Source organism: Ischnura elegans (assembly GCF_921293095.1).
Source record: "Ischnura elegans chromosome 13 unlocalized genomic scaffold, ioIscEleg1.1 SUPER_13_unloc_1, whole genome shotgun sequence".
NCBI classification, from domain to species: domain Eukaryota; kingdom Metazoa; phylum Arthropoda; class Insecta; order Odonata; family Coenagrionidae; genus Ischnura; species Ischnura elegans.
Genome location: NW_025791657.1, coordinates 7118557 through 7143310, shown reverse-complemented (window position 1 = coordinate 7143310; position 24754 = coordinate 7118557). Strand labels below are relative to the sequence as shown.

General features: G+C 37.2%; 1 protein-coding gene across 1 annotated transcript; it reads right to left on the bottom strand.

Moving 5' to 3' along the window:
- Positions 1-10: 10 nt before the first annotated feature.
- On the bottom strand, positions 11-21992 carry LOC124172539 (gastrula zinc finger protein XlCGF57.1-like). Its single transcript, XM_046551985.1, has 6 exons — positions 21972-21992; positions 17473-17592; positions 16337-16468; positions 9445-9570; positions 8356-8428; positions 11-2532 (listed from the first exon to the last, which is right to left on the bottom strand). The coding sequence occupies exons 1-6, from the start codon at positions 21990-21992 to the stop codon at positions 1298-1300; spliced, it is 1707 nt and encodes a 568-aa protein (XP_046407941.1). The 3' UTR covers positions 11-1297.
- Between the last annotated feature and the right edge of the window lie 2762 nt (positions 21993-24754).

Genomic DNA, 24754 nt, shown 5'->3' with positions numbered 1-24754 from the left:
AAAGTAGGAATAAAATTGAAAATATATTAAGAATGAAAATAAACTAAAACATACTAAATTCATAAAATTAGCAAACTCGGACATGAGCCTATTATTGTGCAATATTATCACATTATTTATAGCATGTGGATACAATACTGATTATTTCAACCAAAAATATTCAAAGGACACATGATACATTCCATGAAAATTCAGAACCAATTATGAAATGACTGTAGAGGCTGGGCTTTGAGCAACACACGTTGGAGTGAAAATAAATGTCGTCTTCAATCAAAAATGTGGAATGCAGGCTGTTTCATCCCAATCTGCCAGAGGCTGTACCCTTTTCTGCAACTGCTTTCCTCCAATATTCACTTTGAAAATCTAAAAATACAGGACTTGGTACATTCTTCATGCATTCACATAGATTGTCAATAATCCATGTTGGCACTAAACTATCATTCATTCCTCGATTTGCAGGCAAGAATTAACTATTTGGCTCTTAGGTGCATATTTGCATGAGATTGAATTAGAAACATTTGTAACATTTATATGAATTATCCTTTCCCCGAGCAAACATGTTGCATGCACAAAGGTGAATTAGCCGAGTGAAATAATCACAGCATACACAACATGAATAGTGTCTCTCACTTGCGTGTCAATGTGGCAGTAGAGGTTGAAACACAAAGTGAAAAACATAACACAAGCTCTTCATGAATAATGTCTCAAATCTTATCATGCACACATGTGGTGGTCAAGGTCTTTCCTTGCAGTGCTGGATTGATGCAGGTTATGCATAAAAATAGCTGCTCTCACATGTGACTGTGAAGGTAAGCACTCTAATAAAAATATTTACAGCGAATGTGAAATTGATAATTTTAATCTTCTCTTTTTGTACGAATGTGTAACTAGGTCGTATTAACGAGTGAAATAGTTGCTGCAGATGTTGCAGAAATAAATATCCTATTGGGTGTGCACACATGTCCATTTTAATAGGCTCTTTGTCACCGCACAAATAATGTTTCTCATCCTAGTGGTTTAGCATGTGACAGTTGAGAGAACAACTGAGTGAAGGGTGTTTTCGCAAATTCTGCATAAAATAGTATCTCTCCTGCGTGCGTTCAAATGTGTCCGAGCAGAAAGTTGCTTAAAGAAAAAGAATGATCGCACCTTCTGCACGAATAAGAATTCTCCCCCGAGTGTGTACGAAAAAATGTCGCTACGTCTCCCATTCTCGAGAAAGACTTTTCACGCTCGTTTCATGAAAATGGTTTCTTTCCCTAATGCGTACGTGTCTAACTAAGTGGCTCTTCTTAGATTAACATTTTTCACACAAGTTGCAAGAATAAGGTCCCCTTTCCGTGTGGGAACGGATGTGTAAATTGAGGCTTCTTTTCTCAGCAAAAGACTTGGAGCAAATGCTACAAGAATGAGGTTTCTCTCCCGTGTGTGTACGAATATGTGTAACTAAGTTGTACTTATTCGAGAAAGACTTTTGACACTCGTTGCATGTAAAAGGTTTCTCTCCCGTGTGTGTACAGATGTGTGTATTGAGGTTGCCTCTCCGAGTAAAAGACTTGGAGCAAATGCCACAAGAATGAGGTTTCTCTCCCGTGTGCGTGCGTGCATGTCTAACCAAGGTGCTCTCATCCGAGAAAGACTTTTCACAGTCGTTGCAAGAAAAAGGTTTCTCTCCCGTGTGGGAACGGATGTGTACATTGAGGCTTCTTTTCTCAGCAAAAGACTTGGAGCAAATGCTACAAGAATAAGGTTTCTCTCCCGTGTGTGTACGAATATGTGTAACTAAGTTGTACTTATTCGAGAAAGACTTTTGACACTCGTTGCATGTAAAAGGTCTCTCTCCCGTGTGTGTACAGATGTGTGCATTGAGGTTGCCTCTCCGAGTAAATGACTTGGAGCAAATGCCACAAGAATGAGGTTTCTCTCCCGTGTGCGTGCGTGCATGTCTAACCAAGGTGCTCTTTTGCGAGAAAGACTTTTCACAGTCGTTGCAAGAAAAAGGTTTCTCTCCCGTGTGTGTACGATTATGACGAACTAATTGGTACTTCTTCGAGAAAGACTTATCACACTCGTTGCATGAAAAAGGTCTCTCTCCCTTGTGTGAACGGATGTGTGCATTGAGGCTTCTTCTCTGAGCAAAATACTTGGAGCAAATGCTACAAGTATATGGCTTCTCTCCCGTTTGTGTAGTATTTGGTGCATCAAAACCACCTTTTTCCCTGAAAAGGGTCTTTGCGCCTCCGCCTCCACTGATTTTATATGTTTCGATGTTTCTCGCATTGCACTGTTTATCATCAGGAATTGAGCTATTTGTTTTCTTATCAGTATCTACAGCGCCACATTTTTCCATATCTTCATCCATTAGGTTTCTTTCTGTCTTTACTAGGGATGCTTCAGTGTTGGAATCTATATGTGTCACCAAAGCTGTGGTACCAGTGCATTCATCAATTGAAGAATTCCTTACATTTCCTTCCGCAGGCAGATATGAAGTTGATGTTGTTTGAATGGGGATTCCATCGTCTCTTTGGAACCCTAGAAAAGAATTTCAAATGACAACTGTCACAGTAAAAAATGAAAGCTAAGTCTCCTAAACCTACCACTCAAAAGCTATTTAATGAATGAAGAAAGCCATAAATCACAGAGTTAAAATGCAGCCTGAATTGTACTTGAACCCTGAAACCCAAGAAAAAATCAGAAAATCAATAGAGGGGAAGAGATTGGGATAGAAACAGATAACACAAAAACGACTTCGGCAACATGAACCATTATAATCCATCGTATAAATACATCAGTTGAAACACATAAAAACCACACATCTGACTTACAATTGATGAAGAAGAATGAAATCAGGCCCCTTAAGGAATTGGTACTTTTTATGGCAGACTGTGATTTAAACCTTTTTTCTTCATCTTGGAATTTTGTAAATTCAATATTTAAAATATCATTTTTATTCACAGTCTATAATAAAAAATGAACATATAACACTTCCTATTCTGTTGACTTTTTAGTAATTATGCTAAGATGAAGATTTGCTATATTTAAACGCGACAGGAGAGTGACACCCATAATACCCATGTATCAGCTAAGCTAGGAGAAAAAGAACCCAGAAGACGTGTACTTTCAATAAATCGTACTGCTGGGAAATGCCACTCTGTATTTTATGAGTGCGGATTTCTGTTACTCCCTGTGGGGAACACATTTGAGCTTTGTCTCTGGTAAAGCATCAGCTTTTGGTCACTTGCACCCCCACCACCCTTCCCTGCCGAGGAGGCAATAAAGCAGGCCACTTGCCAAGGTACCTATAACAGTAACTTGGATGTGTAAAACACTGTGTCCTTGTCAATGTAGAGAAAATCATATGAAATTGGTTGCATACCTGTAAGAGATGCTGACAGAAAATTTTAACACTGGTGTGAGGCCAAATCATGCTAGCTTCCTTTCTCGTTCTATTTATGCTAACCAAGTGCCATTACTAACATACGACTGTGTGAGGACTTAATAATGTACACTTACTGAAAATCAGGTGCATAATAAGCCATTACATGTTAAATGGCAAACAGATGAAACACTATCGCCCACCTATGTACCCCACGTAGTGTAAAGGGCTGGGATGCAACAATATTGGCAGTCACTACTGAAGGGTAAAGGGTTGGGATGCAACATTATTGGCAGTCACTTGAACCCTCTCCTGCCAGCGCCTATAAAATGGAAAACGTTTTCCACACTGAATTGAATAAGAATATTTGGAGAGTATCTGTGTGTAGCTTTTTAAGTGTAGAGTCACACTGGTTTCTTCGTTCCTCAGTGTTAGGAGACAACAGTGTGCCCTTCTTTACACCTGCTACTGAACTTGAGCCTCTTACTCGATCTTGGCATGTGTCCATGGACAACTTATAGCATTACCAGCATTTTAAACCAAATTGAGTGCTTGTATTCAATAATTTAACCTTCAAAAAATTTACTAACGTTTTTTAAGCATTGTGGAATTTTAAACGGAGTTGTTGTGACACGTTCCCTGCCACGCGCCGCCATAGGGCGTCTCACATAACTTCAAATCCGAGTTGGTGAGACGCCATATGGCGTCTCGCATTGCTGCTGGACGCAACTAGTGAGACGCCAATGGGCGTCAAAGTAGCGTTTTCGTTAAATCATCAAGCGATGTATAGAACTTGAAATTTAAGCTACATTTCCTTATTGACTGACAAGACAATGTTATCTTCTGTGAAGGGAGGGTATTAGTAACACATTTCAGCTCGAATTTAATTTTTTTTCGCCTTCGGTTTCTCATGTTTTTTTCGGGAGTGCCATTTTTCAATGGCTATATCATTCTATGTTTCAAGTGGAAACTTGAGGTATTATATCTCCACACAATGTTTCAAATTACATTTGCAGAGCTTTTTTTCGTTTATTTTCCTTCCCTCAGTTGTTGCTCATACCTAATCGAGTGAGGAGCGCATCAGTATACCAAATTTATTCTCTGTGTCTGTGCCTTCGATACGGAAATGATAACCAGTTTAGTGAATATACCATGTGTACTCCGTCACGCATTATTGGGGGAAAGAAATGTTTTAACGACGAAGAAATCGAGTATATGTTTCATTCTGGCAATTCGGCTTCCACCAACGACCTTGAAGGATTTTCTGAAGGAGACACCGCTAAGTGAGGGTGTCTGAGGAGTCGTATGAATCCTCAGAGTCAGGTAATCATTCTTCTTCTAATATAGGTATGATTTCTTATTCAATTTTTTTATTCACATTCTAATAACTCCTGCTCAGTGGCGCCGACTCTACGGGGCCTGAGGGGGCCCGAGCCCCCCCAAAAATTCGTTGCAGATGTGAGGAAAAAATGTGTCATGCTGGTCAATTTTTCCCCAGAGTGTCCAGATATCGAGATTCGAGTGATCAGGGTTCTAATGTCGATCATATTACTCTTCTAAAATGCTTAAAAAACTTAAGATTCACTACTTATAAAATTTACAGAGACAAGGTCCCCGGTTTGGGCCGCCCTATATTTTTTGTAAGTCGGCACCCCTGCTCCTGCTGTAATGTTTAGATACTTCTAGTGAGGTAATTCATCCCACGCTTATGGAAAGAAATTTGGGAGATAAGTCTCATTATGTGGGAACCATTAGGAAAAATAGGAAAGGGCTGTCAAAAGAAATAACGAGTGCTAAGTTAAAGAAAGGCATTTCAGTGCTATGAAAAACTTGTGGAGCAACGGTAAAGAAATGGAAAGATCAGCGCGACGTATTCATGATCTCCACCGCCATCAGATAGGAGATAATCCCAACGGGGAAATAAATCGAAGAGGGGAAGTGGTTATTAAGCCAAAGATGGTGATTGTGTACAATAAAATAAAGGGAGGAATTGACATTTTCGACACCCTTTCGTTGTATCACTGCACCCATCGAAAAACAGTAAGGTGGTGCCACAAGGTGGCCGTTGATGCTCTTTTTGGACTTGCATTGTTAATGCTTTTACACTGTGGAATGAAACACGGAATCCAGGTGCCCACATGATCTCTCTCCAGCAGTTAAGACGATTAATTATAGAGGAATGGTTGCATATTCTTCGGGATTCCGTTGATAGGGTCTAAAAAAATCGACGCACTACCTGGTAAATACAAATAACACTGAAGGAAGTCTTCGAAGTCTGGTAATATAGAGGATAAAATTATCATTACATAAAATCGAGAATTAGTATTTTTCGCACTGTTTCTTCATTTTAGAAAAGCCCGTGTTGGCTATCGCGAATGTTACAAAGAATTCTTGCAGACGATGAGCCGAAAAGTTGCCCTCAGAAAAGCCAAACGTGTTTCTACAAAATTTATGATCTCTCCGGATCAGCCGTACCTAAGCCTCCCAAATATAAATCATTGCTCTAATCATCTCCGGATACAATAGCAAATATTATGAAAAGCATTATCAACAATTAAAATTTGTTTTAACGTTATTTTCAGTCGTAGCTTTTGAGTGTACACTAAAAGGTTGGAACGCAGATCCAATTGCCTGAGCCGCCAAATGGCGTCTCACCAAATTTTAGGCATTGTCAAAAGTGGGGAGACGCCCTATGGCGTCGCACGTGAATAAAGTTACAAGCGATAGCGCATCACGTAATGAGTGTAAATATACCGAGAAATATTAGTAAAACCCGGAGATAGGCTCAATATCATTATTGCCGTTTGGTAATAGGTTCGAAAATATTCGCCTGGCACATGCGGAATGACAGTAGAATTCGGGCCCGGCAGCGAACGTGTTAATGACAACAAAGTTAGTGAACACAAGGTACTGAGACTATAAATTCAGAAATTCTTTATTTTAACGCTAAAATTTCATCTTAAAAATTGCTTATGCAGAGAGAAAAAATGGAAAATTCATTTCAAAGTAAAACAAAATTCAACAGTATGTAGTATGCAACAAAATATATCATCGCAAAAACCATTGACAATTAAATCACTTTGCGACGGAGTACTGGATTGAGGATATAAATGAGTAGGTGGATAGGGCTAAACCCTTATGTGGCGGATGTTGGGTGGAGGCGACGGACATTTTTATATGCAGAACACCTGACGTCAGGTATATCTGTCGCAGATTTTTCAATGCAAAGACTATTGCCGATGTGAGGGAGGGGAATTACAGCTGAGGTTGCATTTGTTGGAAGCATTCAGGCCCGGCCTGAGATCCAGCTTAGCGAGAACTTAAGGCCACCCCTCGGAAATCAAGCACAAAGCCTCCCACTCATTTATGATCATCCTCACCTCAGGTACTCTTTTAAAAGAGTAAATTATTGAAAATAGAATGCAATGTTTGGCTGAAAAAAAAACACAAGCAACGCAAAAAGTTGACTGTGGGTTACTCCTATGACAGGGTTAGTGACTGGGGTGAGGGACAGACAGGATGAGCTGGGTCCCAATTCTAAGGGACTAAAATACCCATGCAACTCAACCCCAAATGGAACTCCGAACAGAAATGTTTAAAATGTCCTATTGCTTCTCTTAGCACAAAAACGTTTTCCAACCACAGGAGCTGGCAGGAAAGAGTTTAGGTGACTGTCCATAACTTTGCAAACTAATCTTATACAATCGAAATACAGAATTAGAACACTGAATGCATCTGATGGTTTCAAACTCAGGGGTTACTTCCCTTCCCTCACGTTGGCAGCAGCAGATGTCCGATCAATTGCATTGAAAAATCCATGACAGCTTTACCTGACATTAGGTGCACGACACATCCACGTCAAATCAAGCCCACGTTCGGCACAAAAGAGTTGAAAGGGGAAGGTGACTGTCCCTGAATTTACATCCTGCAGTGATGTGGATAAAAATTACAGCTAGAATTATTGCCTTACTAAGCTAAATTAGTATCACACCTACTATCAATACTACACAGAACTATAACACCAAACTCCTACAATTATGGGTTTGAAATCAAGTTTGGCTCTTTCTTAGCCATACTGATTTCAATACTGGAGAATGCCTCTCAAATTTATATTATGTCAGGAGTATTTTCTACTCCCAGGAAGCACGTTATTGTCTCATTGTTAAACCTAAAAATGCACCACAGCCTATTCTAGGGAAAGAAGGGCAAGAAGGAATGCACTCATTTAAAATATTTTCCTAATATCCCACCTTTTGATAGTGAATTCTCAAACCAAGTGCTTCATTATGGTGATTTGTAACTAATTTTTTTCAATAAATTAGCCTCAAAACTTGGCTAGTTATATAATAAAAAATTTCAATTCAACAAAAAATTGTTATAAGGCATTAAAAATGATACAGATGACCAAAAAAAGCAAGTAAATGTAACTGTCCTTCCCTATCCATTTGGCTCTTAAACTAAAGAAAACAGAAAATATGGATTGATGACTAATCAATCACAATATGGCCACTTTAAGAAGAGATGTCTTCACAGTATCATCCACCATTCACGGCCTGGCATTGTGAAATCTAGTAAGTCGTCGCATCTGAAATCGGCCTGAATTTTATGGCCCGTTGATGGTGTGGATGGCACGGTGACAGGCCGGAGAGCAATTGGTGCTGTGCAGACCATGAAGTGATTAGACTCATCTGAAGGAATCCATAGAGACATATGGTTATTCAAAAGCACGGCGGCATGCTGGGGATGTTGGCCAGTGAAAAGACATCCCGTCAGAAAGCAGCCTCAGCCTTATCCATATACAGCTATTTGTAGCCCTTAAGAGCACTAACCCACTGCTTCCATTGTGGACTGTCGAATTCTCAACCGTGTCTCTTATAACAGAAAAAGTTGGCTAAATAAAAGCATTAACATGTACATCCTCCACATTAGCATCAATTCCTCCGTGTATAGAGTTATTTTCAACCATTAAGAGTACTCACCAAATGCCTCCGTAGTGGACTCATGGGTAACAGTTGAACTCTCAATTGGGTCCCCATCCTCACCTAAAGTAAGCTGGAAGAAATCATCAACAGATGAATCATATATGCAAAAATGATTCAGGATATTTTTTTAAGGATTGACAAAAACTACTTCATACACCACATTGCATCAAAAGGTGGTATTACTAACAAATATTTTTTGTTCAAAATAAATTCTTTTTCAACACTGTCAGAGAATTGAATATTTTCACATTTCTTTCAACATCAAAGTGATCTTTGATTTAGGTTACGCCTGCATTGTAATATTATCTTCATTAGTTAACTCTGCAATTAATGCCATTTTATTTTCATGGGATACCATGAAAGAATTAAGGTTTCTTTGGTAATGAAGTAATCGAAACCACATATTTGAAACTAGGCATCCATGTCAAAAAAAGGGTTAAAATCTGACACAGCTACATTGCAAAAGCAGATATCGATACTGAACACTAAATTTTTCAGTGGAAATCATGAAAATAATAATAAACAGCTGGCATTTGTAAAATGAAAAGTAGAAACTAATTATGAAAAGTGCTGAATGCTAAAATTGAGCTTAGAAGTTCCAGGTAGTAGCCACACACCATAACCACCGGGCTATCGCTCCTACATGAAGGCAGACCATTTATAAGAGAGTAAAATAGACCTGTAAATGTTTAACTACATTTCTAGTTTAAACCATTGGTTATGTTACCCCACATTGGGTTGATTCGTGGACAGCTTCCTACATATTACAACACTAAAAAGTTTGATTTGAATTTGACTTATAATTTTCTTATTGAGACATGATTTATTAGTTCAAGGATTTACTTTAGCCAAATATAAGGCAAGTAAACTACAGCACATAAATAAACCATTAAGATGAATAAAAACGGCTTCTTTTGAGATAAGAATACTTACTTCAGGAATTAGAAACTTTGAATGGAATGGGTTACCTTTAAAGCTGTGCAGAAAGCAAAACGTCCTATCGTTTAGAATGATAAATGTTTAGATATTTACCTACTATCTCCTTCATCAATAAGTTAAATCCTATAACAAGAATTCCTCACATACCTGGTCATTCTCTTCCAGAGATGGTTCCCTCTTCACCCCAATCAGCGTCCACTCCAGGTCTACCACTACGGCTCCTGAGCCCAGAGTTTCCACCTTTTCACCTTGGGAAGCAGTTAAGGTTATGGGCTGCAACAAAATGCCAAATCATCATCATACACTATTGAGATACAAAAAAAGAAATGCTTTTGAGAATTTTTCTCACGAATAAAATTAAAGCTCATTCAAGATGGATACATTCTTCATGCTCCCCTACAAGCTTCGTCAAAGTATTTAACGTCAACATTTCATAATGTTTATGCTTATGTTAATTAAGTTTACCACTTTACTACAGACTTAAAACAATTACTTGCATTGCAAAATCCCTTCAAAAGCCACGTGATGATCCTCAGGGAAATTGTTTCTGGATACGTTAAACTCCAGATATAATCTTATTCATTATAGAAACTTATTTTATGGTAGAACTTTGCATGAGAATGCAGAGCACAAATATAATAACACACTCATCATCACCATTAGTCAACAATCCTAAGATTGGTTTGACGCAGCTCTCCATTTCTCTCTCCTATCTGCTAATCTTTTCATCGCTACATATTTATTCTCTTTTACATCCTTTATAACCTGTCCTATATAACTCATTCGGGGCCGTCCCTTGCCCTTTTTCCCTTCCACTTGTCCTTCAACGATTGTCTTCATCAGAGCATCGTGCCTCAAAATGTGGCCAACTAAGTTGTCCCTTCTTCTGCTTAATGTTTTTAGGAGGCTTCTCTTTTCTCCTACTCTCCTAAGCACTTCCTGGTTACTCACACGGTGAATCCATTTTACCTTCATCATTCTTCGGTAGCACCACATTTCGAATGCTTCCACTCTTGACTTCTCTGCTGCTGTCAACGTCCAAGCCTCGCTTCCATAGAGAAGCATACTCCATATGTAGCATCTGATGAATTGTTTCCTTACTTCTATGCTGGTATTTTCAGCTGTAAGAAGATTCTTCTTTTTGTAGAAAGCCCTCTTCGCCTGCGCTATTCTACTGTGTATTTCTTTCTTGCTGGTAATTCGGTTTCCCAGGTAAGAGAACTCGTTCACCTCTTCAAGCTTATGCTTTCCTAGGTTCATGTTTGTTTTAGCCTCCTCTCTTTCGCTGCAAACTAATATCTTAGTCTTTTTTTTTTGATTTTCAGCTGATATCTGGCCATTGTCCTGTCCATGTTTGTCAACGACTTCTTCAAATCCTTCTCTGCCTCGGCTCTGACTGCTATGTTGTCAGCAATCGCAGCATACTAATTTTTTCTCCGTGGATATTGACACCCGAAGCTTTCTGCTTGATTTCGTTGATGGCTTTCTCTATGTAAACATTAAAAATTAAGGGGGAAAGCGCACAACCTTGTCTCACCCTTTTTCTTATTCTAGCTTCTGCACCGTTTGGTCCACATTTGATCACAGCTACTTGGTTTTTATACAAACTATGAATAATTCTACGATCATTGTAGAGTATGCCGATTTCTTTCAAAATTCTAAGCCTTGAATTCCATTCCACGTTATCAAAGGCCTTCTCTAAATCGAGTAATGCTATGAAGGTTGGTTTGTTTTTCTCCATTCTCTTCTCTATGATCATCCTAAGAGCCAAAATTGCTTCCCTTGTGCCCCTGCTTTTCTTAAATCCGAATTGGTCCTCATCCAGGAATTCTTCTGTTCTTCATTCAATTCTCCTGTAAATGATTCTTGTCAGAATCTTTGACACAGGTGTCTTCAGGCTTATGGTCCTTAGTTCTTTGCACTTTTCAGCTCTCTTCTTTTTGGGTATGGGAATTATGATGTTCTTCTCGAATTCACTATGTAAATCTCCTGTTGAGTACTTATCGCAGATAGTTTTATAATAGCACACCAACATGGAAAATTAATACGGTCTAGAAAGGAGAATAATTTCTTATGTTTTGGTCTATAAGTCAATTTTACCCTCCAGCGGGGGCGCTGTGGCACAAAGTGCAACATTGTGCCGTTTCGGTCTCACTTTATAAATTGTAGTTGGTCAGTGAACCAAACGCACCAATTATTCCTTCTTTGTAGCACTATGGAGATTTATGTTTGTAATTGAAGCGCGTGGCATCTCGAATTTCGAAATAAAACGAATAATTAGCTGAGCTGGTCGTCGTTGTCAGTGCAATGGGTGCCCGGTGATGTAATACTATCCCGAAGTGGCAATTATAGATCAACATTGTTTCTTTCTGTACGATGTAGCGTGAGGTGAGTTGGTGGGAACACAAGAGTATTCACCATTCCTTCTCTGAATCAGGTTGAGCTAACAGCTAAGTGTTTGGTGTGTAGGAGCAGCTGTTTGTGGAGAGAAATGAACCTGTGGCATTTTCCCCAACGTGAGCCCTATGATGTGAGTACATTTTTAGAATTAATTTTCATTGGATACTTTGTTGTCCTTTTATGGAACTTTGATGTAGAAAAATTCAAAAGTTAGTTATCACACTGCTTAGGGCATGAAGATTCGTTGCCGAAGAAGACTATCTGAGTGTACTACAAGAGCTGTCAGACGAGGAACAGGAAGTCCGCATTGAGGAGAGTGATGACACAAATGAGGAGGAAAATATTTCCATAGAAGATAACCCCTAGGTAATAAGAGACTGATGAAGCTACCTCTGATGGCGACGTGGAAGAACCTATAACTGCTGAAGATAGTGATGTTGATGGTGAGAATAATTATTTTTTGGAAAAGTTGATTAATCTTGCAAGTGAAAAAAACTTCTTTTTGCGGTGCTACAAAGATCAAGAGCAAAAACATCATGAAAACCCTACCAGGGACAAAACTCTGTGTAAGAAATACACCTGACAAGGCTAAGGCTTCTCTAAAATGTATAGATATAGACATGATTGATGAAATTGTGATGCAAACAAACAAGTACATTCAAACTTAAATTGCTCTTGTCCACTATTCAAGGGATAGGGATTGTAAGGAAATGACAAGAACAGAATTTATGGCTGTGCTGGGTATACTTTTCCTAATTGGCATAAAAAAGGTCATCATGCAAATGCTTTAGAATTGTGGAGTGCAGATGGCTCAGGAATATAAATGCTAAGGGCAGCTATGAGTTACAAGCAATTTTTGTTTCTCTTGCAATCAGTAGGATTTGACTACTGAGCAAGTAGGGATTTCCGAAAACAAACAGATAAATTAGCTGCAATCCAAACAATAATAAACTCGTTCATAGAAAATTGTCAAAAAACATATAATATGAGCAAATTTGTGACAATTGATAAAATGCTACAACCATTTAGATGGCCGTTGCAGTTTCATTCAATATATATACCGAGCACACCCACGAAATACGGGATAAAGTTATATACTATGTTTGATGTGAAAACATTCTTCACCAGTAATCTCGACGTGTATCGCGGGAAGCAGATGAACGGTTCATATTTAGCGTCAAACCCACCAGTAGACATTGTCAAGAGGCTTGTAGGATCAATTGAGGCAACTAATCGTAATCTTACCATAGAAAACTGGTGTACTAGTTATCTGCTTGCCAAGCATCTTGTTACAAAAACATTACAACCATTGACACGCTGAAAAAATAAAAGATTCCACCTGAATTTTGGCCAAACAATACGTGCGATATAGGGTCATCTCTCTACGGGTTTCAGAAAGACATTACCCTCCTATCATATGTTGCAAAGAAGAACAAGGTGGTGTTGTTGTTTTCAACAATGCATGCTGAAAGGATCACTGATGAAGGTTCAAATAAACCATGCATTATATTAGATTACAATGCAACGGAAATAGGTGTCGACATGGTTGACCAAATGTGTAGTTTGTATTCTGTGACCAGAATTACGAAAAGGTGGCCATTAGTTTTATTTAATAGATTTTTGGGCATCACAGGAATCAATGCTCACATATTATATAGGGCAAATAATCCTACAGATAAACATTGCAGGAGGACATTCCTGAAAACCTTATCATACACATTGATGAACGCACACTTGAAAAACAGGTCAAACATATTATCTCTACCAGCTGACATTAAATTATTCTTGTCAAGTTATCAAAATGAATACTTACCAGTTGAGCGAGTCAGCAAGTAAGGAAATAAATAGTGTATTGTGTGGCCGTGCAAAGAACATATCAACGACAATAAAATGTGGGAGGTGTAATAACTTTTATTGCCGATAGTACTGTGAAACAGTTACTACCTGCAAAACGTGTACATAAATGATGTGAAAAACCTTAAGACGTACAAACTGAGTTTTTGGTATTGCTTAAAAAAAAATGCTTTAAAAAAATGTAATAAAAAATTTTGAATTATAAAAACTCAAAAATCTGTACTTTTTGCCAAAACTATGTAAAGTTCTATTAAAATAACAAGGTGATGAATGTACGCTTCTTAATTCGAGTTTTTGTTATTAATATCAGAGGAAAACCAAGTGTTGCACTGAGTGCCACGAGTGCCGGCTAGTGTCAGAGAATATGGTGAGCCTGCTGGAGGATTAAAGGCATCAAACATTTTGGCTAATAAAAATAAGTAACTCAGAATAGAAATATTGGGAGGCAATTCCAGTAAATGAAAAAAGTTATCACTATATGAACTCCTTTTAGGACAAAAGATTCTTAACTTTAATGGGAAAATATGAAGGTTTATTTTACCCTGCACAAACAATTGATGAGTGGTGTGTACTTGAGGTGTTTTTACTTCCAGGGACTAAATAAAAATTTAATAATGCATATTGAAGAAGAACGTCATTAGTTTTCCCAGAAATAATTGAATCCATAGCAATTTATTTTCTCAAAAGGTATACGACAGTGCTTTCAAGGATGTGAAATTTTTTTCTGGTCTTAATGCAATATATCCGTGATAAATATAAACAATAAATGATAACTTCACCACTTTAAAGTATACCTCCACTACTGACCATGGTTTCATCACTATGTCATTTTCACTTCTCATAACCTTATCAACTGAATGACATGTTATACTACAGGAAGCATAAAAACCAGTGTTGGATGAAGCGAGAAAGAAATACTCTGTAGAATAGCACAGGCAAAGAGAGCATTCTACAAAAATGAATAATATACTCACAGCTGAGAATAAAAATATAGAAGTAAGGAAACAATACAGCAGACACCACATATGGAACATATGTATAAAAGGTAGCAAGGTTTAAAATTGACAGCTGCAGAAAAGTCAAAAGTGGAAGCTTTGGAAAGGTGTTGCTCCCAAAGAATGTTGACAATAAAAAATTTCACAAATTAACAAATATGCATGAAGAATAGTGGGAGCAAAGAGGTCTTCTTAAAACCTTAACTTAATCGGGCATATCATGAGATATGATGGCCATATGAGAACAATCGACAGACAAAGGGAAGGGCAGGTGGACTGAAAGAAGGGAAAATGATGGCTCTGAATGTTTTTATAGGTCAGGTTATTAAGGATATATAAAATAATAACATAAACATGAAAAGATAAGCATATGTTAGACAAGAATTGAAGACTATGAAACGAATTTTAGGACTGTGGATTTATGATGGCAACATAGTTCATATGCAATTCAAGTTAAACTGACAATAAAAAGTTCATAAATAGTATTGCCGGATTAGAAGAGTCTTGATGCATCTGTTTGCTGGTGGCACCATTAGTGCAATATTTAACCACACATCCTTCTTCATCACTGCTAATCTGATAATTTTTAACAAAAGAGCAATCGTGCATTACCGGATCACTCTATTGGAAAGAGGAACACACTTTGATACACATTGTAATCAATTGGTACACAAGCAAAAGTAATCATGAACAAAGCTTGAATTAAAGGGTGTCTGTAGTAAACAAATAATCCCTGATGACCTATTCTGGCCACTTTGTAAAAAACAGAATAACTTAATTGACGAACAAGATTTATCCAATTAAGTTATTCTTCCTTTTCATATAATCTAATAAAAGCCTTGGAAAGAAGGAGGAACAACTTCATTGGGCACACCTTGAGAATGAATAGGTTTTAAAATTGTGGACTTCCCTGATCATTATGATTAATTTCCAAAAAGGAGCAAAGCAAAGAGCACTGAGCTTTTAAGAAGAATGTCATTATCTTGCACAAAAATATCTGAAACCTTTACATACTTATTTGATCAAAAGCTATACAACAGTGCTTTCAAGCGTATAAAATTGTTTCAGGTGTAAATGCATTTATTATCTATGATATAATATAAACAACAAATGATAACTTCCAAAACTTTAACATATATCTCCACTCCTGACCATGGTTTCAACACAATGTCATTTTCATATCTCATAACCTTAAAAGCAGACAAGCTACAGGAGGCCTAATTATCAGTGATGGATGAAGCAAGAAAGAAATAGAGAATAGAATAGCTTCTGCACAAACAGCACTCTAGAGAAAAGAGGAATCTCCACACAGCTGAGAGTACTAATACAAAAATGTGGAAAACATTCATCGGGCACTACATTTTGAGCATATTTAAAAATGATAGCAAGATTTTAAATCGACGGCCGCATGAAAGTCATAAGTGAAAGCATTGGAAAGGTGTTGCTCATGAATAATGTAGAAGGTAAAAGGGATCGAATAAGGAAGTACCAAGGAAGTACAGAAAATAGATGGAGAAGTCTTCGAAAAAACAAAACTTGATCAGCCACAGCGTGAGATATGATAGACTTATAAAGACATAAGTCAAAAAGAGAAATGGAGAGATGGATGGGAAGAAGGGAAAAGATTGCTTCTAGATGTTCATATATCATTAGTTAGATTAATAAAGATTTATAACAGAAAAAGAAAGTACATATTTAAAGATAAGAAAAATCAATTTTAGGAAGATGCTGATACAGTTTATATGTAACTCAAGGTCAACAGACAATACATAGTTCATAAATAGTATTACCTGACCAGAAATGTCTTGATGTATCAGTTTGCTTGAGGCACCATCAGTGCAATCATTGAGTCTATATCCATCTTCATCATCGCTGATATGATCTTCTTTAACAGAAGGGCACTTGTATGTTACCGGATTACTCTATTGGATAGAGGAACCTCCATTGATACATATTATAATCAATTGGAAGTGATCATGAAGAATGATTTAATTACAGGATGTCAGTACAAAATAAATTATTCCCAATGAACGATTCTTGCCTCCAAGTAGAAATAGATTTTAATCAACCAACAACATTTGGCCAATATAGTTCTTATTGTTTCAATTTAATCTAATGAAATTCTTGGTAAGAAGAAGGAACCCCTTTATTGGGAAAATCTTGAGAGTAAATAGCTCTTAAAATTGTGGATTTCCCCTTGCATTATAATTAATTTTCAAGAATGAGCAAGACATAAGCACTGATTTCTAAGAAAATAATAAAAATCCAAGAATAAGCAAAATATTAATATTACATTAATAATGGAAGGTTTTCAAGACTATGAACAACAACAGCAAAAAATTGAGTCAAAGTAAATAAAAATCAGTTCACCTCACTAAAATTTGACGTCTTTTGGTAATCGATTTGCATTGCCAACGTGCAACACCTCATTCAAAAATGTTAAAGGACAAATCCCTAGTCCTTGTTATAAATTCCTGTTCACTTTCATCAAAAAATCCATATCTGATCTGATTCCTGTGAATATCAATCTCTCATAAGGAACGAGCTATGATGTTCGACCGGGCTAGCAGCTGCATCATGATGTCATGGTCATTCTTTAAACTGTTCCAAACTCAACAGTACTCATCTTAACTCTCAATTCCTAATCACCCTTCTACTACTCAGTCATGTGATTACAGTGCTCTCACTTGCTCAGTAAACAAATTTGAGCAGTCAGTTTTGCATTAAAAAAGCAAAAAAAAGGTTCATTACAATAAATAATTCATTCAAAATTATTCATTCATGAAATGTATTCTGTAGCTGGTCATTATTGATCCGGAGTAGGAGAATGCTTTAGGTTTGTTCTAAGAGGTGTTGGGAATAATCCACTAAGGAATGATATTGTGCCGTAGAAAATTAGAACTATACAAGGCAGATGTAAACTCACCAATTCATCAGTGGCCAATGGGTCTGACACATCAGTTGAAATTCCTGCTGGATCTGATGTGTACAGCATAGGATAAATCCCTTCACTGAGGTTACCTTCATCCTCGTCTTTCACTGGAAACTGGAAGATAGTAATAGGCTTCACTCAATTAAAGAAAAAACAATACTAAGCCCATTCGGTGATAAAAAATCCTCATTTCCTAGAGATCACTCCAGCTGGCCAATGTACTCATGATATTTTTGCGACTCCCGGATCAAACTCCAGAATATCAATGTACAACTAGAGAGGGAGAGTTATGTCACAAAGGGCGTGTGATTTGAATGAGAGTTTTGGCCACTTACAGCAGAGGCAAAACAGCGGGAATGACAGATTGAGGTTCCAATGTACATAGAATTGTCCTAATATTTTCTTTACCCATGCTTGTAATGAGGTGTCACAACAGTTATAGCTGGATCCTTCATTGAAATTAAGGAGAAAGATGGCTTAAAACAAAGAGAAGGCAATATAGAGATACAGCCCAGATATAGCCAAGACAAATAGCTTAAACAGACATTTCACATCGTTATCTACAAGCCTACTCCATCAGATATAAGTTATTTCTATCAGAAGATTTCCAGTGTTGTACAAGTGATATTGACTGAAAAATATTAGTGTGGTTCAGTTTTCTGCCTCATATGTTACAACTAGAAAATCCCTCAACTGACGGTGGCATTACTTTGAGTGACTTCCCATAAATATACTTATATTTATGACAGACACACCGTCTTCCTTATTGCTACCGAGAAATTTGTATAACTGAAGGTGGTTCAAATCAGGTTTCACTGTGTACTAGAACCTAACTTACCAACTCATTGTCCCTGGGCAGTACCAAGTCTGGCACAGGAAGGTATATTTCAGTGGTTTGGGCTGAGCATGTGGGCTGTGAATTCTTTTCAATCAAATCTTGAATGCAACCCTTAATCTCCACAGAAGGCCCCGAATTGTCATCAGCTGCCCCTCCTCCTTCAAAACTCTGCAGAAAAAGTAAGAGAGAAAAAACACTCATCTCCTTAAAAATACATATATGGGATGCTCTAAAGCAATACGAAAAAGGATATTCAACATATCGTCCATGATTTCATATACAAATGGAGTGGTGTCAGCATGCCTGTAAATCAAGTTTTGGGTCTGGTAAATATGGATCTCTGTGGTCGAATAAGTGATGTCTCAGTTGGTGGGGCAAAAAACATGTTTATGCTTGTTGATTATTATTCCAGGAAGCCATTTTGCTATTTTTTTGAAATCCAGAAGTGAAACATTTGATAGATTCAATAAATTTAAAGCTTGGGTTGAGAACAGGACAGATATAAGGATTAAGGTTGTAAGATCTGTCAATGGTCTTGAATTACCTAATCAAAAGTTTGATTCTTTTTAACCTAGGAAGACTGAAAAAAAATTATCGCGTAGTAGCCTGACTGGGTCCAATGGACGATTAAACTTTTTTCCACAATATTACCAGGTAATGCTGAATTAAGGCTGAGTTAAGTGATGTTTTCATCTTATTTACTTCCTCAACCTAATTCTTCACGTCTTTATTGCTATTAAATTATTTTTTTGGAAGCTATTACTGCAGCAATTTATGATATTATTCCTTCTACCAGAAAAATCACTCCACCTTTCCCATTTTTATGAATGTTTATTAGCACAATTACATTAATACAAATTAGAAAATGAATTTATTTCAAAGGTAAATATAATACGTAACAAATTTAATGAAACTAAAGCATGATGCATTTACATATGTTATTAAAAACTGATATGCAACTACAAGCACTGTTTGCATAAAATTTCTGAATGCTTTTGGCATATATTTTGTGCACATCGTGAAGAGGATATTCGTGTCCTTCTATACTTTTTGCACTTACAACACTTAATTTCCTTGGTTGCTAAGTTTGTCAAGGAGTTTGTCACATTTTCTTTTTCAAGATGTCAATTCTTCCGATAGTTGATTTTTCTTGGATTCTATGATATTCATGAAATACCACTTTGTTAGGAAACCCTGTAGGCTGTATGGCATTTATAGACGTGAGATCGGGTAGGATCCCTCGTTTATTTTACCTCATGATCTCTACAATCACTAAACCTTTGGAAAGAAGTAGACGGCCTATTTTCACATATTATGTTTCTGGCTGATTAGTCCCTCAACCATACCTGTAACTAATCTTTTCCCTTGATTGACCTCTCGGCTTTTATTAGTCTCTACCTGTGTATAGTTGGATATTCCACTTGTATGAATCACTAAAGAAAATAAAATCTAATGTCTGTGGTCCATTTTCTAACAAAAACTTGCAGCCAAAAATTTAATTTTATTCAAAATTTTAATTCCATACTTTCCTGGTTTCGATGAAACAAACTGTCTAAAGGTATAGCGCCCACGGACACCAATAACTGTTCGTCAACTGTCACGTAGGATTGTGGCATGAATGCATATGTCCAATATTCATTGCGCCCATCAAATATCTTTCAAATGGGGAACTTGCATGAATTTTTTTTATTTCATAGGTGGACAGAAAATTATTTTCTGAATACAACAAAGAAAACCGCATGTAAATCTGAGTTTTCCTTCGCGAGATATTTAATGATAAATATAACGAATTTTAAAGCGCGGGAAAAACTCCCTCACCCCCCAAGCCACTGCCGACGAAGCCTCGATGACGTCAAAGGTGCCTAAACATCACGCGAAGCTATTGTTGTGATTGTTTGTAATAGTTGCCAGCAGTTGTGAGAGCTTCGTTTGTTAGACGTGTTGATTATTTTATATTTAAAGATAAATATCCGACGATAGGGGCTTGGAAGCCCTCGTATTTTGCATTATTTATAATATTAATATCTGAGTAAGGGCATAAAATATAAACCTGGAGCAGTTAAACCAAAAAGTTGATAATACCTAAATAACATCGTTGTAGGAGTCTGAGCCACGGTCATTCGAAGGGGGATACGTTAATTGTAAGTTGATGTTATCGACGGCATATCATTCATTTAAGTATGTAATTAGAACGATTTTGACGTTTACTAATGTCCGCTTAGCTTTTATACACAATAAATCCATCCGTTTATTCGTAGGTACCGGAGAATTCGTCGTTTAGGACTGTCTGTGCTTGTATTATGGGGAGAATTCCAGTCAATGCAACTTTTGCTCGCTGATTGGAGACACCTAGGAACATTTTTGTGCCAAAATAGTGTTATTTTCAACGTGACATCTCCCGTTAAGCTACTGCTAATAATCACAGTGCCAGTGGTTGTAATGCACAAAGTTTGACAAGGTTGAAAAATATCGGCCAAGAGTTATCAGTGTTCCATCGTGATTGAATTGTAAAAAGTGCTATTACGCTATCGATAAATGTCTAACAGTAGTGTAAAAATTGTCAGTGGCGTGCTAATCTCCGTTGTTCACCGTAGATATGACATATCACGATCACGCTATTGAAATGAAAACTGTGTGTGAAGTTTGTTATTCCATTATTTCAACGAATAGTAGTGAGAAATGTCACCTGTGTCACTTGTGTGGGTTTAAATCAGTGAATAAATAGTTGTATTCATCATAACGAGTTCTGTTATTGTAAGTTGTACCTGGTTGTACGTGATGAATATAAGAATGTGATAGTGACATCCAGTTTTTGATAAAAGTATTTGCCTATTTCCCACTATATTTTTATGGTATATGCTAGTATATTGTTTATGGATTTACCTAAATTATTGAGATAGGTTTTAGCTTGTGTGTGTGTCGGCAGCGGAACCGATTCGCGATCTCACATTTGGATTGTGTGCAGACTGTTTTGCTGTGAATTCGTACCGTAGGACGGTTTCTTTTACAACTCAATTTGCCGCCGACGTATAGCAATAATTTGTTAACAAATTCCATGAGGGTCGTGGCATCAATTTTTGGTGTCCTAAAAAAAGGCTGGTGTCCTAACACCCCATGCCACACGCCTTTTAGGCGGCTTGCGGGGTATTATGTAGACGTAGATGAATTTCAGGTGTATTATTCGAACGAGTGGCAACGTTATCATCCATTTTTCTGATAACCAAAACGCACGAAGTGAAATGCTTGTACTTCATCATCCCGATGCCGCATTGTTAATATCCCAAGTAATAATCTAGGCACAATAGCAATAGGAAAACTTGCCCAAGAATAACAGAACAAAATAAAGTGACGATGAGCGGCTAAATACTCCCTCAAAACAAATTTTACACCATGCGCTCAGCGTATTTCCCTACTCCCTACGGTTGTTTAGGCACCTATGACGTCACGCCTGGCCTCGGCAACGCTCGGGTGTCTTCGCGCAGTGGTCGGCTCAGAGAAATTTTTCTCGATTTTAAATGCAATTTTTTTATTTCTTTTGATGTTGAATGGAGAAACTGAAGGTATTTTTGCGAGCTAATGTATCTTTTTGACTTATACAAAATAGTTTTTAGAGCAATCTACGACCCATGCAAGTTCCTCATTGTCTGCAACTTACTTTGCCTTTGCTTTTCCTCATTTCTGCCGCATTATCAAATCGAATAACCCGCAGTAATGTTTTGACTCTATTCCTCCCTATAATACTGTTGAATATTGGTTGCCCGTCTAGTTTACTCCAAAGTTGTGAACAATTTTCATTTTTGACTTGTAAAAACGATAAATATTAGCAATCTCAGAACCTCATTTATTACAGATTCATTGTTTTCATTCTACAAAGCTTGAAAAACTACATGCCTTTCAATGGTGGTCCATTTTCTAACAACATCAAAGATGTTAGGACGCAAAATTAGCAAAAGAGCAGAAGACAGAATAAAAATTTCACACGGCGTACAGGATATGACGCAAAAATATTACGCCTTCGCATTCTATCCTTTTTAGTGGCATGAGGTTTTTTTTATTACTCCTCTTTCGGATTGCTTGATACAAAAATTTTCTCCCGATAGGAATTCCCTATTTTCGCATTTCTATCATCTTCTCAGAAAGATGAAGGAATATCGGCCAAGGTTCAGTTCTCCTCCATCCTCATTCAACATTTTAGGCTTTATCTCCACCAGAGTCACTACTACCCTGCTCCTGTCAGCGCTGTATGTTCAGATGCTGAACATGTCCTTCTGCAATCTTTAGATGAATGTACTACAAATGTGTGTCGCAACTAGCAAGGCTGTGAATAAAGTGACAATGAAATTTATCTATTTTTCATTCCAAACTTTACTTAGATATAAATGGAAGATAATATTGCTCGTGCAACTCCTTAGCTGTGAATTGAGGTAAATATTAGCAAAGCACTGTTTCGTATTATGTTTCTGATATCATCAACCAATTAAAAGAGCTCAATAATTTTACTAGAACTAATTTTTATAATGATTATAAAAAATGCTGTTTTAAGTACTACCTCAAAAATATCTTGATAGTTATTTTGAATGTAATATCCAAAGGTTGACGCCGATTTCTTAGCTCCTCAACTACTCAGTAAATCAATAGTCACTCTTTGAATTCAGTCACATCAATACCTCACTACAAAAATTTGGTACCACCAAGCATCCTGTAAAGATAGGAATAATGAAATTGATGTATATCATAGCAGATGAAAATCAATACACCACTTCATCTAATTAATCCATCTGAGGAGTAAAAGATTTGGTAAATGAGGTAAATACTGAAGTAATGCATTAGAATGAAAGAATATAATCTTTTATATAACCCATAAATATTTGTACTTATCAATTCAAATTCTTCAATGTCTTCAGTTAGGTAGTTGGAATAACAGCATATGTCGGCAGGCAGCAAGACCACTCCAGCTTGCGAGCGTAACTTCTGACTTACCACCACGAAAGCACCTCAGACGTTAGATGAACGGTCTCGCACATAAAACTGACAGATTATGGGACTGAATGTAGATAATTCACACTGTGTATGCGTCAAACCAGAGAAAGTTGCAAATACTACCCATTACAAAACGATCTGGGTACATGTTTCTGACCGTATCTATCTAAATGTGACGTTGTAAGAGCACATGAAAGGCTTCAAGCCAATCCATAAAAATTTCCCACTAATTGGTAATTAGTATCGCCTACAACTTTGTTTATAACTCCATACACATTGAATCTCACAAAAATACAAAGTAAATAAGAAAATTGCTGATAAGTTGAAATAAATTACCCATAGCATTGAAAATAGTCAACTAGGTCCAATGGACCCAGTCGGTCTACTACGTAACTTTGTAATATACTATAAAATGTAATGAGCCTATTCTCGTTATTTCTTGCTATGCTATAGAGGACATACATTTAGGAAAAGTCACGTCATCAAAATCAGTTTCGTGCATTTTTGATATAATTATAAACTTTTAAAACTACCAACTGGGTCCATTGGACCAAGTCCGTCGTTCTAGGGTTAAGGGTACATGGAAAAGAGCATCAGATTAGAACCCCATATACTCCTGAACAGAATCGTGTGGCAGAATGTGCTAATCGCACGATATGTGTAAAAACTAGATGCAGGTTGTTTGATTCAGGCTTACCAAAGAGTTATTGGGTGGAGACCTGTAACACTGCAGTCTTAATTAAAAACCGTGTACCACATAGAGCTATTCAAGGTAAGGATCCACAAGAGTTGTGGGGAGGAAAAATGTCATCATTCAAACATTTAAGGGTTTTTGGTGTCCTGATCAGAAAAGAAATAAGTGGGATGCTAAGGGGAAAAGGTTAATTTTGTTGGGTATTGTGAAACAAGAAAAGGTTATATACAAGTTGATCCAAATAATACCTCAAAAGTCATTAAGGCTAGACATGTTTTGTTAGAAAATTATGCAAGGCCTAATGTAAGGGATGAAAGTGTACCCAATAAGGGTAAGAATGATGCAGTGTACCATTTTTTATCATTTTTTCCAAGGAATGAATCTAGTTTGCCTTTAAATAATGTTAAGTTAATTGGGTTTAACGAGATTATAATGCAAGGACCAATGACAGAAAGTCAAGATTGTGTTTTGGATGGGGAAGTAGACTCCAATAACAATGTCCTTGGTATTGAAAATTGTGGTGAATCCATTGAAGTCAGGGAATCCAGTATTGAGAGAGAGAGAGAGAGAAAATATCCTTTAAGAAATAGGACCCCTAAGCTTTACCCTGACTTTGTACCTTCATTTTTAGCTTCGAGTAGTTCTGAAAGTGGCAAGGATCCTATTTCCATCGATGAGGCCTTGGCTGGCCCAGAAAGGTCATACTGGAAAAGGGCACTGGATCAGGAAATGCAGTCCTCTAAGTGTAACAAAGTGTGGTACCT

Bases quoted from the DNA above. Each gene is read 5' to 3' on its own strand.
- LOC124172539 (XM_046551985.1), bottom strand. From the start codon at position 21,992: ATGAGGAAAAGCAAAGGCAAA. The intron at 17,593-21,971 runs GTAAGTTGCAGA...ACTATCTTCCAG, and splicing joins TGAGGAAAAGCAAAGGCAAA to TTTCCAGTGAAAGACGAGGA. The intron at 8,429-9,444 runs GTATGTGAGGAA...GATTTCTTCCAG, and splicing joins CTCTGGAAGAGAATGACCAG to CTTACTTTAGGTGAGGATGG.